At 32.6% G+C, this 14,269-nt stretch overlaps 1 protein-coding gene across 5 annotated transcripts in view; it reads right to left on the bottom strand.

Annotated features, from left to right (window-relative positions):
- Nucleotides 1-14,269, bottom strand: part of EPHA5 (EPH receptor A5) — a 375,839-nt gene that overhangs the window by 43,504 nt on the left and 318,066 nt on the right. For all 5 annotated transcript variants that reach the window (XM_066279318.1, XM_066279316.1, XM_066279315.1 and 2 more), the window contains 3 exons: nucleotides 6,341-6,408; nucleotides 5,299-5,424; nucleotides 4,387-4,572 (listed from right to left, as the gene is read on the bottom strand). In XM_066279318.1, the coding sequence (XP_066135415.1) occupies nucleotides 4,387-4,572; nucleotides 5,299-5,424; nucleotides 6,341-6,408 (380 nt within the window). The remainder of the gene's footprint in view (nucleotides 1-4,386; nucleotides 4,573-5,298; nucleotides 5,425-6,340; nucleotides 6,409-14,269) is intronic.

Below are 14,269 nucleotides of genomic sequence, written 5' to 3'. Positions count from 1 at the left end.
GTTTTAGTCTGACAGAGTTTAGTTGTTTTAGTTTCTCTCAGTAATGTTCCATACACATAAATTCAGTAATAAACCAGGGATCTATAAAACTAGGTGAATATTAGATCTAATAAATTTTAGATCATGTCCACTAGTATCTGATGCATTCATTTTAAGGGAAGAAAGTTCATTTAAAAAATTAGAGATAAATACTTATTCACTACTATAATTGTCTGTGGTTTTGTATACAAACACATGTAATTGAATGCTTTAAGGCATCTAAACTTAATTTTTTCTCAACTTAACTCATCAGCCATAGTTTAAATTTGATCTTCACTCCAATCTTATAAAGTAAATACTATGCCTCCCCTTTTTGTGTGGCATTGAAGTTCAAAGTGTTTAAATAAGGTGACTATGGATGGACTTAGGTTTAAGTGCAATAGGTTTACATAAATATTTGCAATATGATACATATTTTCACGGAGGAGATATTTTTCTTTTTATTTTAGCTAAGAGGCTAAAAATATATGCAAAAGAAGTAAAATTAAATGGAACACTTGTATATGAGTTTGGGGCAAATGAAGAAACGTTATAGACTATTGTAAAACTCTTACACAGGCAAAGTGCTCAAAAGAAAGAAATATTCCTTCATAGTGAAATGATGAAGCATATTTCATGGAGATGAAGAAATTTAAATAAAGTTTTGAATGAATTTAAAATTAATAAATATGAAGGTGTCAGTTTCAGAGAAAGGCAATATTGGTAGCACAAAATATCACTTATATTAAAATGGACTAAGAATAGCCTGACCAGGCAGTGGCGCAGTGGATAGAGTGTTGGACTGGGATGCGGAAGACCCAGGTTCGAGACCCCAAGGCCGCCAGCTTGAGCGCGGGCTCATCTGGTTTGAGCAAAGTTCACCAGCTTGGACCCAAGGTCGCTGGCTCGAGCAAGGGGTTACTCACTCTGCTGTAGCTCCACGGTCAAGGCACATATGAGAAAGCAATCAATGAACAACTAAGGTGTTGCAATAAAAAACTAATGATTGCTGCTTCTCATCTCTCTTTGTTCCTGTCTGTCTGTCCCTACTATCTATCCCTCTCTCTGACTCTTTCTGTATCTCTTTAAAAAAAAAAAAAGGACTAAGAATAAAATGGATATGGAGGCATTCAGAGCATATGAGAGAGATAAATTGAAAAGTAATAATTATATAATTATTAAATATCTGTTCTGTGCCATCCTATACTAAACTTTACCTGTATTCATTTCATCTTTACATCACAACTATGAGGTAATCATGCTGCATATCCTTGATAATAAAACAACAACAAAAAACAAAAAAAACTAAGGCTGTTGAATGTTTAACTAACTTGTGCAATTTATGGTAGAACCAAAATAAAATTAGATGGCCGGATCTATATAGTCCATGTTGTTTCCCATTACACAAGATTGTCTTCCATGATAAAAATAGTAATCAGGCACAGTTTTAAACATTAAATTAATTCATTACAAAAGGTAGATTGGCTGCCTAAGGAGCTTTACATTTACCCTGGGTGGTAGAGAGTCATGGTCTGAATTTTTTTTTTCCTGAAGTGAGAAGCAGGGAGGCAAGAGACAGACTCCCACATGTGCCTGACCAGGATCCACCCGGCATACTCACCAGGGGGCAACACTCTGCCCATCTGGAGCATTGCTACATTGCAACTGGAGTCATTCTAGCACCTGAGGCGGAGGCCATGGAGACATCCTCAGCACCCAAGGCAACTTTTGCTCCAATAGAGCCTTGGTTGTGGAAGGGGAAGGAAGAGATAGAAGGTAGAAGGGAAAGGGTAGAGAAGCAAATCAAATGGGCACTTCTCTTGTGTGCCCTGACTGGGACTTGAACCCAGGACTTCCACTCGCCAGGCTGACGCTCTACTGCTCAGCTATTCGGCCAGGACCTCAGAATTTATTTTGAGGAAGTTAAATTTAACAGTCATATTAAAGATGAAATGAAGACAAGAAACTTTATAAATATTTGCACGCTATTATTACCATGACTAGCATTGAGAACTATGTTTTATATTCAATCAGACCATCCCTGCATAAGAAATAGCATTACTCAATCATTATGATTCTTCTTCCTATCATATGTAGCACCATATGTTATCACTGATGTTCTTTCAAAGTTCTTCTTTTTATAGAATATAGTTTATCAGTGAAATGATAGTCAAATTCAAATTATAGCTTTATTTTATTGTACCTGTGACTGTGTCCATATCATATTTTTATTTTAAACATTCCTGCATGTTGGAGCATACCTGCTCCACAAAGGATGACTTTGACAGTGAGATCCCCGAGGTGAAGAAAAGTGGGAGGAGGCGATGGCAAAGTAGTACATTTTTCAATGTGTTATTGCTGATTCATCTCTGCTTCTGATGCTCTTCTGGTCTCTACAATCTCAAGTCTTAAGTCTCTTAAATTCTTAGTCTTAAAGTCTCTTTAGTCTTCTAAATCCTGATGTCTACTGTCTCCTGGATTCTCATGTCTCCCATTGTCTCAATTCTGATGTCTCCCATCTCCCCTCTCAGTGCCGTAACAGGTAGATGTAGAAATTGGGGACAATAGTGGCATGGGACTAATATCACATTAATCATTACCTCAGTGTGGTGATGTTCACTTGTTGAGCTAGCTAGCTTATGTCCAAAAAAGGTAGTCTTCTGAGCGGCTGACCTAGAAATGCCTGGGAACCAAGGCTAATGCAGCTAGCCCAAATATGTATGGGAGCTGGTAATAAGGCACACAGCCCAGAGTCAGAGGAGCTAGTCTTGCTTGCAGTTTCTCATGAAAACCAGAGTTCACATCCTGGTCTTCACTATTAGGGTTGCCACACTGCCTTGTCATTCACACTGTGTAAGTTTGTAAATTATTTTTTAATTTATTCTTTTTAACAATTATTCCTTGACCCCATCTTGCCTCTCTTTTCTCCCTGCCTACCACCTTTCTTCAGCAACTTGTTTGTTCCTAGAAGAACTAAGGGTGTTCTTCATGCTCCGGCAATATTCCCTCTGGGTTGCTCTGAAGGGGGTAATAATGTATGGGTGAGTACTCAGCTGAAAGAAGAAACATCTAAGTTTTGAAGAAGCCCACACCACATGTCTTGCAGGTTATTTTGTTCCTATGATATAACCTTCTATGGGCATTCTTACTAGAGATGGGTATTTCCTTGAGAAATGGCGTAAAATGCTCTCATAGCAATTTGAACCCATTCAAAAGTCCAACCAATTATCTGTCGTGTTTTTCTCAAACTCGTGAGAAGGCTTCTGTATTCTCCTCCATCATATACTGTGAATGAATTATAATTTGAAAAATAACTTGTTACATACTAAATATGTATTTTGTTTTGTCTTTTTTTGTCCTTATTTATTGTGAAAATTTGTGTTGTTGCTTTGCTTTGCATTTTTAAAATTTAAATGGATTTAATGGTTATTTAATTAAAATTAGTCTGTTGACAGCATTTATTGACTACACATTGCTAGCATGCATATTTGGCATATATAATGTAAAATTTAATCAATTGGAACTGGAAGTTAAATAAATGCTTGAAAGAAAATCAAAAGAATGCTTGTCAAAGTTTTTAGATGATTTAGTAAGATATATGTAGTGCATCAAAGATAAAGAAAGAAAGGAGAATAAATAGAAATAGCAAAGAAAAAATAGGTTAAAAGGATAGAAAGGTCTCAGTTATGTACCACATAAATACTTTATTGGATGATTACAAAATTACTTGAAATCCTTATATTGGAAAGCTCACCAAAAAACAGCATTTACAAGACACTAACACAAATTTAAAAGAGATGTGAAATTTTAGATCTTTCTGAGTAAAATTTTGATTTGCTTTAACAAAATAATTAATCTCAAGAAATTTTCAGTCTTCCAAGTCTTTCCCTATAACTATTAAAATACCACAAATAAAATGAATAAAGGAAACACATCTGGCTATAGAAATTACTTAAAAGGTTCTAAAAACCAGATATTTATGGTTATAGCAATCCTATTAGATGTTAAACTATAATACCTCAATAAAAATTTTGAAATTAATATTTCATTAGAATAAAAAGTGAAAGAGCCAAGAGAAATAAAAAATATGGTACCTTTACTGCTTCTTTATCTGGCTACTTTTTATTTGGTGATGAATTAATAGTATATGAGTTAATACTTCTATATTTAAAAAATAAATAAAAATTTAGATTCATTGAAGATCAGCTTTGACCAGAATCTACTAAAATATAGGAATATTATTATTTATATTAGCAAAAGAATTAATAACCTTACTATGGCTCTATACTAAAATTAATAACCTTATAGAAGAAATCCAGATATTAATGATACATATATGAACACATGTAATTTGCCGATTGTACTTACTTTTGGTCACTACACCTTCCAAGTGAATGATGTTAGGATGATCAAACTGCCCCATGATACTTGCTTCACCCAAGAAATCCCTACGTTGCTTTTCAGTATAGCCTACTTTAAGGGTTTTGATTGCCACAGGTAATTCTCTTTTTCCTGGAAGTTTCAAACGTCCACTACAAACTTCACCAAATTCACCTGTGACAAGGATGAGAAAAATATACAAAATCATTTAAAACCCTTACTCTAATAACAATAGCAAGCACCCTTATAGCATCAAGGTTGAGGTAAACAGAGTTAAAAGGGGAGTTCAAACTTTGTTATTAGTATTACTAGAAACAAATGCAACTAGAAAAAGTTCCTACAGGTGATCATATAAAACACTTTGGGGGTTATTAGCTTCATCTATCTCACCACAAAAATTTAATAGAATTATCACAAAGAAATTAAGTTCAACCAACTTAAATTATTTTCTTTTTTCCCCTCCTACTGTGATAGTGCCATTAATGAGAAAATAAAAGGAGAGTATGAGAAAATATAATCTTATAGCAGGACAAAAAAGAAACAATCATAAGAAAGAAATGGGTCATAAATAAAATAATTGGGTGCTTAGAATTATGTAAATATTATTGAGCATTACAAATTATGTATGTGTATGTATTATAATAAACAGTAGATGGCAAAACATTATGTTTGGATATATATATTACTGCTAGTTTATTTTTTATTTCATACACTAGACATTTACTAGTTCAGGTGTAAGCTACACAGATGGTAACATTAAAATATGATCAATTATATACTACTTTGAAAGTGAATCAGTTATAAAAGATTAAGAACATTCTGTGTTAGATTAGGACATTGATATATTACATTGTATTATTAAACAGAAGTTAGAAATCTGAGTTAAACACACTGTAGTACCTGCTCCAATAACTCTTTCAATGGTGATGCATGAAGCTTCTATCTCCTTAGCGAATTCATGGACAGCTTGATTTGGATCCTCATAGGTATGTGGATCAATATAAGTTCTTACTCCTGGCAGTTTAACTGTAAAAATAAATGGGCATTAAAGTAGAAGTGATTGTGATGGATGAGTGAAATTATAAACATTATCAACATGAAACTATGGCCTAAATCCTTAATATCTATAAGTAGCTGAGTATAGACTCTTATTTTCCATAAGCCTCAGTTTCACCACATTTAAAAGCTACTGCATAACCCTCATGGTGAGGATAAATAACATTAAAAAACATAAAATTATGAAAATGGACACATTGCTTTACAGCATGACTTATTACTTTAGTGATTTTGACTTTTATGGCCATGGCAGAGTGACAAAAATAAAAGAAACTCCTTTTGTCACTTAGCTGATGAAACAACTCTTACTGTAATATTAATATCAAAGTGAACATACTAAAACACAATTCATTAGAAATAATAGGCTAATTTTGAAAGCTCATTGTTAAAACTTGATTTTCTGCATTTCTTAAAATAGTAGAATTTTTCAAGTCATTTTAACCACGGTTGCTGCCACTGATTCTGTTCAGGGAAATTCCTGCTATAATTCTAGAAAAGCAGAAAAACTAGTGAGAGATTTTATTCCTGTAATCTGCTGGTGTTGTTTAAAAATAAATTTCCACTTAATGTGCTGTTAGCAATTAGAACTGGCTTGGAAATTTGGTTTGACAAATAATAGCTTATAGTAAGCAAAAAGTTTTTATTTTAATTATTACAATGAAAGTATGCTTTAAAGAATTGACTAAACCATCTCTCAGTTGACTAGGGTCAGCCCAAAATACCCCAAACTTATATGCTTTACACTTACAGGAATGCCACAAAACACATTTTTAACACAATATTTTTATGTTGTGTCTGTTATTAGAATTCTCGCCTGAAAAGAAAACAAAATAACAATAATGGCTTCCAAGTTTTGTGTTCTTTTGAGTTTTTACAATTTGCTTACTGTGCCCATTATGAAAATGCATCTTTTCCTCTTCTGGATCTTGTTTTGCTTTGCTGTAACCACACCGCCTGGAACAGAGTAAGCTACAATTAGCCACATCTCCAAGTGGTGAATCACATCAAGCCCAGAAGCATGAAACACAATTGAAATTACTGCAACCCTAACTGATTTTCACACTAGTGGTATGAAGTAACACCAATATGCTTTTAGGTTGGTTGCATTACTCTATCCAATCCCTCACTCTTTTGTATATTTTACTGCGATGTCTAAACCCACTTAAACCCATTTTTAAACTTCAACATACACCTTATTGCAGTCATTCTTCTGATCCACTTTGCTCAGAAGCCACTGACTTTTTTCAGGATGAACTGCCCGAAATCTTTCTGATCTATTAGTCTTCCACCTTCAGCCTCCTTACTCTATCATTTCATTTTGGAGTCATCAGTTGCTTCACTGGCTCTTTTTCACTCACATTCACTCAGATCCCTTTGATGACAAACTGAACTTTTTCTCAGTTTAATTCTCTAAATCTTAGTCTCTCTTGTTTTTCTCAACAGCTCCCTAATTTGCCATGTCCTTTTAACGCACTCCATTTATTTACAAAAATCTGTTCTTTAAAGGTACACTAATGACATTCACATTAAAATCTAAAGACTTTTTCTTCGTTTTTAATCATTTATGATCTATTAGAATCCCTAACTACTTCTTTTTCATGCTTTTTGCTACTCTCTTCATTTATGTCAATAGATCCTTTGCATGAATTTCTTTGATTCTCTCTCATCAACCTACCCATTTCCATCAATTTAATTAATACCTTCTAATACCGTTGGTTGAATTCTTATCAATGTTATACTCTTATTTCTCAAGATTTGCTTGATAGGGATATTTACTGGTGTTCAAACTCAATGAACTTGAAAAAGAAATCAATATATTTATCTTTACTCTTGATCTTGACCTGTTCCCTTCTTTGCCTGTTACCAACACGCCATGGCATTAGTTTCTTAAGATAAAAACCCCTCTCATGCTTCTCAACAAATTAGTTTCCAAATTGCACATATTATATAACATAAATGCCCCATGAGCCACCTCTTCTTCAAGTAAGGTCATGTTATTTTTCAACTGGATTACAATTTGTGTCCCTGAACTGATGCCCCAGTACTGTATACCTACTCTCCCAAACTAGACTAAACATGGCTATACCCAAACTACTGTAAATAATGTACTTGTCTATTGTATGAGCTGTCTCTTGCAATGTCTTCAATAAAATAATAAGGTCAAGATTCCTAAATGCAGTTCTAATCTACATATCTTACATCATCTCCAACAATTATCTTTAAGTGTGCTAAACTTTATCTTCATGTGTACAAGGTATTTCTCCATGCTCAGAGGCAGATTTAACAGTGGGCGCACTGAGTACACACCCTGGGCCCTGACTTCTAAAAGACCCAGCAAAACCCCAACTTTACACTTTTTTCTAATGCCACCAAGTTTGGTTTTATATGTGCAATTTTAACATTAATAGTGCATAATATTTTTTTATTTAAAAATATGTTTAACATGCATTTTTATTTTACCTGTCTCTCTCTCTTTTTTTAAGGGGCCCAATATTTTCTTCTGTGCCCAGGGCCTCAACCAACTTTAATCTGCTTCTGTCAATGCTTCCATATACAATGTATTTGTACATACTGCTTCCTGAACCAAGCACGTTCTTCTTAATGTCTTCCATTTATCAATGTCTAGTTCAATTGTTTCATTTATTTATTTTTTCTGAGGATGCAGTCTTTCTCCTTTTGAAACCCAGTATCTTTTTATACACCTCTCATGGTATGGTTTTCATTTCATAATACAGTGTAGTCACTTGCATGTAGTTTTGGCTCTCTTACTACTTGTTAGTTTCTTTAATGGCAATAGCAGGCATTCATCTATAAATTTTTGTAGTGGTCTACTGTCTGGCTCAGAGTTGACATTAGAAATATATGTCACATTGATGAATGAATAAATGAATCAGTAAATGATATTTCAATTGTGTCTACAGAATGACAAGTGTTTAGATAAAAAATACATTAGCCCTGGCCGGTTGGCTCAGCGGTAGAGCGTCGGCCTAGCGTGCGGAGGACCCGGGTTCGATTCCCGGCCAGGGCACACAGGAGAAGCGCCCATTTGCTTCTCTACCCCTCCGCCGCTGTCTCTCTCTTCCCCTCCCGCAGCCAAGGCTCCATTGGAGCAAAGATGGCCCGGGCGCTGGGGATGGCTCTGTGGCCTCTGCCTCAGGCGCTAGAGTGGCTCTCATCGCAACACGGCGACACCCAGGATGGGCAGAGCATCGCCCCCTGGTGGGCAGAGCCTCGCCCCATGGTGGGCATGCCGGGTGGATCCCGGTCGGGCGCATGTGGGAGTCTGTCTGACTGTCTTTCCCTGTTTCCAGCTTCAGAAAAATGGCAAAAAAAAAAAAAAAAAAAAAAAAAAGAAATACATTGATGAACACTAAGTTGGTGTGGTACATAATTAACCACATAACATTAAAATAACTGACTAAAATGAAAATATTTAAATTATTTTTATTGAAGCTCTAAGAATGGGGATTTATTATTCATGAGCTCTCATAGCAAAATTGAGTTTATTAAATACAAAATATCTATTTATTTCTGTATAAAAAAATACAGCCAAATGATAGATTGACAAATTGTTCTCATTGAAAAATTGGTTGAAGCTACTGTGGGATTTAAATAAAATGTTCAGTAAAAATGTACTAATAAGGATTGGTCCTTAATCACATATTGTAGGATATTTTTAAGTATGTGTATATTTTGCTACAACAATAAAACATTTTTCTTTATATCATTTTTAGTAAATAATTATATACATATTATACAAAAGAGAAAACTCAACCCACCCTTGTGCCATTTAAAAACAATACAATTGTCTTCATTTTATCATCTTAAAGAAATAGTTATTTATTGGTAAAGTGCAGGTAGTAAAATTTAAGTAAACTTTAAGTAAAATATTTAACATATATGTGTTCTTGGGTGAAATACACAGTCGGGATCTGGTGACTTTTCAAATTTTATTCATAACACTTGGCTGCATTTGTCATTTAAGAGCCCTTAAGACATCTTTTCTATTGAATTTATTGGGGTGAGATTGATTAACAAAATTATATGAGTTTCAGGTGTACAATTCTCTAATACATCTTCTGTATATTGTATTGTGTGTCACCACCCCAAGTCAAGTCTCCTTCCATCACCATTTATCCCCTAATACCTACTTCTACTTCCTCTCAACCTCCTTTCCCTGTTAATCACCATAGTTTTCTGTTTATGAGTTTTTTCTTTACTAATCCCTTCACCTTTTCCACCCAGCCCCCAACTCCTTTTCCCTCTGACATGTCTCTTTTTATTTTGTTTATTAAAAATTCCTCACCACGGTGAAATAAAGATAAAAAAATAAATTTATACTTGCAATTTTATTTGTTTTTCTCAAGGTGACATTTAAGCTATTCTAATTCATTGTTTATAATTTTTATAGATAATTACATTATTTTTAATTTTTATGTATATGTCGCTAAAGAGAAGTTGACACCTTTGCTTTTACTAATGTTCTAAATACAATTGTGTAAAATCATTCTAAGATTTATATTATTTAAATAATAATGACAAATAACTTTCTAAAGGGAATTCTGAAGAGTGCTAAGAAGTATATAAGTTCCTGCTGTTTATGTCAGCTTATATTAGAAAACAAACATCTGATATTTTTTGTTCTATTTCTTTAAAAAATGTCATTGGGATTTCAATGGAGAGTGCATTAAATCTGCATATTGTTTTGGGTAACAAAAGCTTTAATACTCTTTTTTATTTAAAAATTACATTTAAAGGGGTGACATTGACCAATAGGAGTACAGAGGTTTCAGGTAAACATTTCTATAGCATTTGAACTGTTGATTATATTGTATACCTATCACCCAAAGTCAAATAATTTTCCATCACCATGTAGTTGTCCTTATTTGCTTCCTTCCCCTCATACCCTCTCCACATCCCTCTCCCCTTGATAACCACTTTTATCTATGAATATGGACATTTAAACTACACTGATTCTTCCAACTCATGAAGACAGAATGTCTTTCCATTTCATTGTCTCTTTTTCAATATCTTTTATTAATACTTTATAGTTTTCTTATATAGGTCCTTCACATCCTTTGTTAAGTTTATTTTTAAGTATTTTATTATTTTCCTTGAAATTTCAAAATAAACTTTTTTTCCACTTCTTTTACTGAAATTAATGGAATATTACTCAGCCATAAGAGAAGATGAAACACTGCCATTTGCGACAACATGGATTTTAGATTATCATGCTAAGCAAAAAAAAAAAAAAGGTTAAGAACCATATGGTTTCACTCATTGGGGGATATAAAACTGAAAGGAACAAATGAACAAAGAAACAAAACAAACAAACAAAACTTATAGACACTGTCAACAGTATGGTGCTTACCAGAGGCAAGAAGAGTGGGCGTTAAAGGGGATCAAATATATACTGAGAAAAGAACTTCTGAATTTGGGTGGCGGGCACACAGTGCAAAATATAGATGATATATTGTAAAACTGTGCACTCAAAACCTGTATAATATTATTAACCAATGTCACTCCAATATATTTAATAAGAAAGAAAGAAAATAATCAAATATTTATTTCACCTTTAACTCTCTTACCTAAAAAAAAATTAAACTTTCAAAATTTGTTTCCTCAAATAATTCTTATAATTAAAAAAGCCTCATTGACACTTAAATTACATGGACATATCTCATATAAAAATGGAAATAAAATTTCAATTTCATTTTTAAAATTGTTTGGGAATACTGTGTTGAGGAGCAGTTGACATAATGCCCAGGATGAGATTCAAGAGGACAATAGAGTTATTTTTTACTCTAGAGCATTATAATATATACAGTTGCATGTCACACTAATATATAAAATTAAGTTCTGGAACCTCTCCTCTCCACTCCCCCAAAGCATCATTCAAACAAGCTTCAATAAGATCAACAAGTTATGGTTCAGCTAGCAGAGACTGGAACTTAAGCAGTGGTTCAGCCTTGTTAAACAAGCATTGCAGGAAGCCTGTTCATCATTCAGTGTCATCTTCTGTACTGGATCCAGAAGCTTAATTTTAACACATCCGAGAAACAGTCAGTAAACATGTCATTCTGTGCATAAATTATACCTCCTACCTCTAAAATAATTTCTTTTTCTGAATGGCAGAGAAACACTTTCTTCCTTTTACTTCCTATCACAATTTTAATAAGCTTTGATATCACTGTACTAAAAATATCTGTAGTGTTATTAACAAGAGGAATCATCTTCCAGTCATTTACACTCATTTTTTTATAGGATACAATGTTGTTTTATTTTAGTAGTAGAGGTGAACATGAGAAATCATATAAAATGCAGTCATAATTCATATTCATTAACATTTGCTAAGAAGTCCTAGAGAAATGTCTAATATATAAATATAGCAATGCCTTTATAGGTAATTTAGAAATCAGTCTATTTTCTCTCACACCTTTCTTAAAAATTTGTGTAACACATCCTTGATGATATTAATGCTGATCTTAAAGTTTAGATACCAGCCATATATTCTAAATTTGGATATTTGAAATTCCATTATACATGAAAGAGTAAACAATAATATTTATGTAGAGATGAGTATCTTAATGAGTAATTTAGTTCTTGAATGTAAAGTAAGAATTTGATAATAAATTTGAGGTATAGATGCCAAGCCCTTCAGGGCACAAAGTGATTCACAGACTCAATAATTTACCAAATGGCAGCATTATGGTCAATGAAAAGAGATGAGTGAATGAAATACCCGGAGGAGATTGTAAATCCTAACTCAACTATAGTTTCCACAGAATCAGATTTTTCCATTGCTAGCCTACAGAAGTAAACACTGAAGATATACTTTTTCATCTTAAATCTAATAAGGTGGGAAGAAGGAAAATGCTGGGAGCAGTGGTTTTGCATTTTGATATCTTTGAAAGAGTGTGCATAAGTAGTCGTTGGGTCAGAAGTGGTCACTCATATATGTATTGTTCCTCCATTTTCCAGATTGATTAAGAAATGCTTTCCTTACACTTAAAAACAAAAAATACTCAAATGGCAACAAATTGCCATAGGTATATTTGAGTAGATAAATTTTGCTTATGGAAAAGAAAAGTTCCTTATAATTTTAGACCCTATTAAAAACTACATTTCTCCATATATGTACTTTCTCTTGTTCTGACATAATGACCTCAATCACTGCACAATGTTGTAGGTAAGAATTTTATTGCTGAAATCTTGAAAAAAAATCAGTTACAACTTCTGGGGAAATAGTTTAACTTTTTTACTTCAGGATTTTCTCCAAATGAACAGAGGTAGTTTTAATAAAAAACTCAACTAACTCAACCTCATAAAGTAAAGAAGCATATGAACATTAGCTTGTTAATATATATAATGAATACTGGAAATAGATTGTTTCACTTTACAGGACCACATTCTTAAATAAGAATGTGAGTGAAAATGCAGTAAAATGGGACATCTGATATTTAGGCTGCCTTAGTAGCTGGACCTTAAGACTCATTCAAATATTCCTCATTTCTATAAACAAGTACAGGGATTTTGAGTTCCTTACAGATGTGAGTTACACAAAAAATTCAACTGCTCTATTATTGTTTATTGAAAATTCCTGAATGTATCACTCAAAGGAAATATATTTACTCATGTTGAAAACATATTTTTAAAATATGGTATTGCAGTAAAAATTATGTCACATAAAATGAAGACATAGACTACTATGTTCTAATTTCACACTCTATCAAGGATATTAACTATTCAATGATGAATGGCAAGGTGAAAAGCTAAGTTATTTCTTATTTTATGCCTTAAATATTATTTTTTATTTCTATAATCTAAATCACAAAGACAAAAACACCTAAGAAATAACAGCTTCCAAAATAGTGTAGTATATATGAATTTTTCAATTTTTCATTACTGAATTATTCAAATTGTTTTAGAATTATCAATAATGAGAAGACTTGAACCATTTCAAATACTTCAATAAAGTCAGAGATGAATCACAGACTTTTCAATATTGAGTTAAATTTTAATTGACTTAGACATTTAATATAAAGATATTTATCAAGTATGATATTTATGGATTAAGTCCTCCTGTTTTTTAATAAATTTTGTCTTAATAGTAATTTTCTATTAATTTCTAAACTATTTCATGAATATGACCATTGCATATCTCAAATACTTGACCCATTTAATATCTCCAATATTCTGAAATTCCCTAGAAAAAGGATTTTGGAGTAGTTAACATTGTAAGCCTTCGACTGGATTCTATATAAAATAGGTAAACCTCACATCTGCCTGCTATTGTTATATATATATGGTTTTGAATTACTAAAAAGAATAAATTTATTCTTTATGTTCTTTTCTTAATTCTATAAAATTAAATAGTGTTTCCATATAACTCTTTTACAGAAATCTTAGGAAATGAATAAAATAAGCTGTGATAAGTACATGAAAAAAAATTGTTTCTTTCAAATTTCAAAAAAAATTTAGTTAATATAGAGAAAGAAAGAAGTGTGATTCATTAAAAAGTTAAGAAAATAGTTAATGTTTCAATAAATTCAGGTTCATTTTTATCAGAGAAATTTGTTTTTGTTTGGAATCTTCTTTACAAGAAAAAATAGTTTATCCCTTGTTTATCTGATTAAAAATTTTAAAAAACTCTAAAGAACTCAGGTAATTTTCTAAAATTACAACGAGGTAAATGAATAATTTAAGAATATAATATCTTTACTTTCAAACTAGTGAACTCCATTTCCCTTGCCACTTAAACTCCTCAGAAGCAGTAAGTAATAGGAAAACACTAGAAAGCATAACAATTTATAAA

Source organism: Saccopteryx bilineata, chromosome 5 (genome assembly GCF_036850765.1).
Source record: "Saccopteryx bilineata isolate mSacBil1 chromosome 5, mSacBil1_pri_phased_curated, whole genome shotgun sequence".
NCBI lineage: Eukaryota > Metazoa > Chordata > Mammalia > Chiroptera > Emballonuridae > Saccopteryx > Saccopteryx bilineata.
The sequence above is the reverse complement of the archived record's forward strand: the minus strand, read 5'-3'. Positions and strand labels throughout refer to the sequence as shown.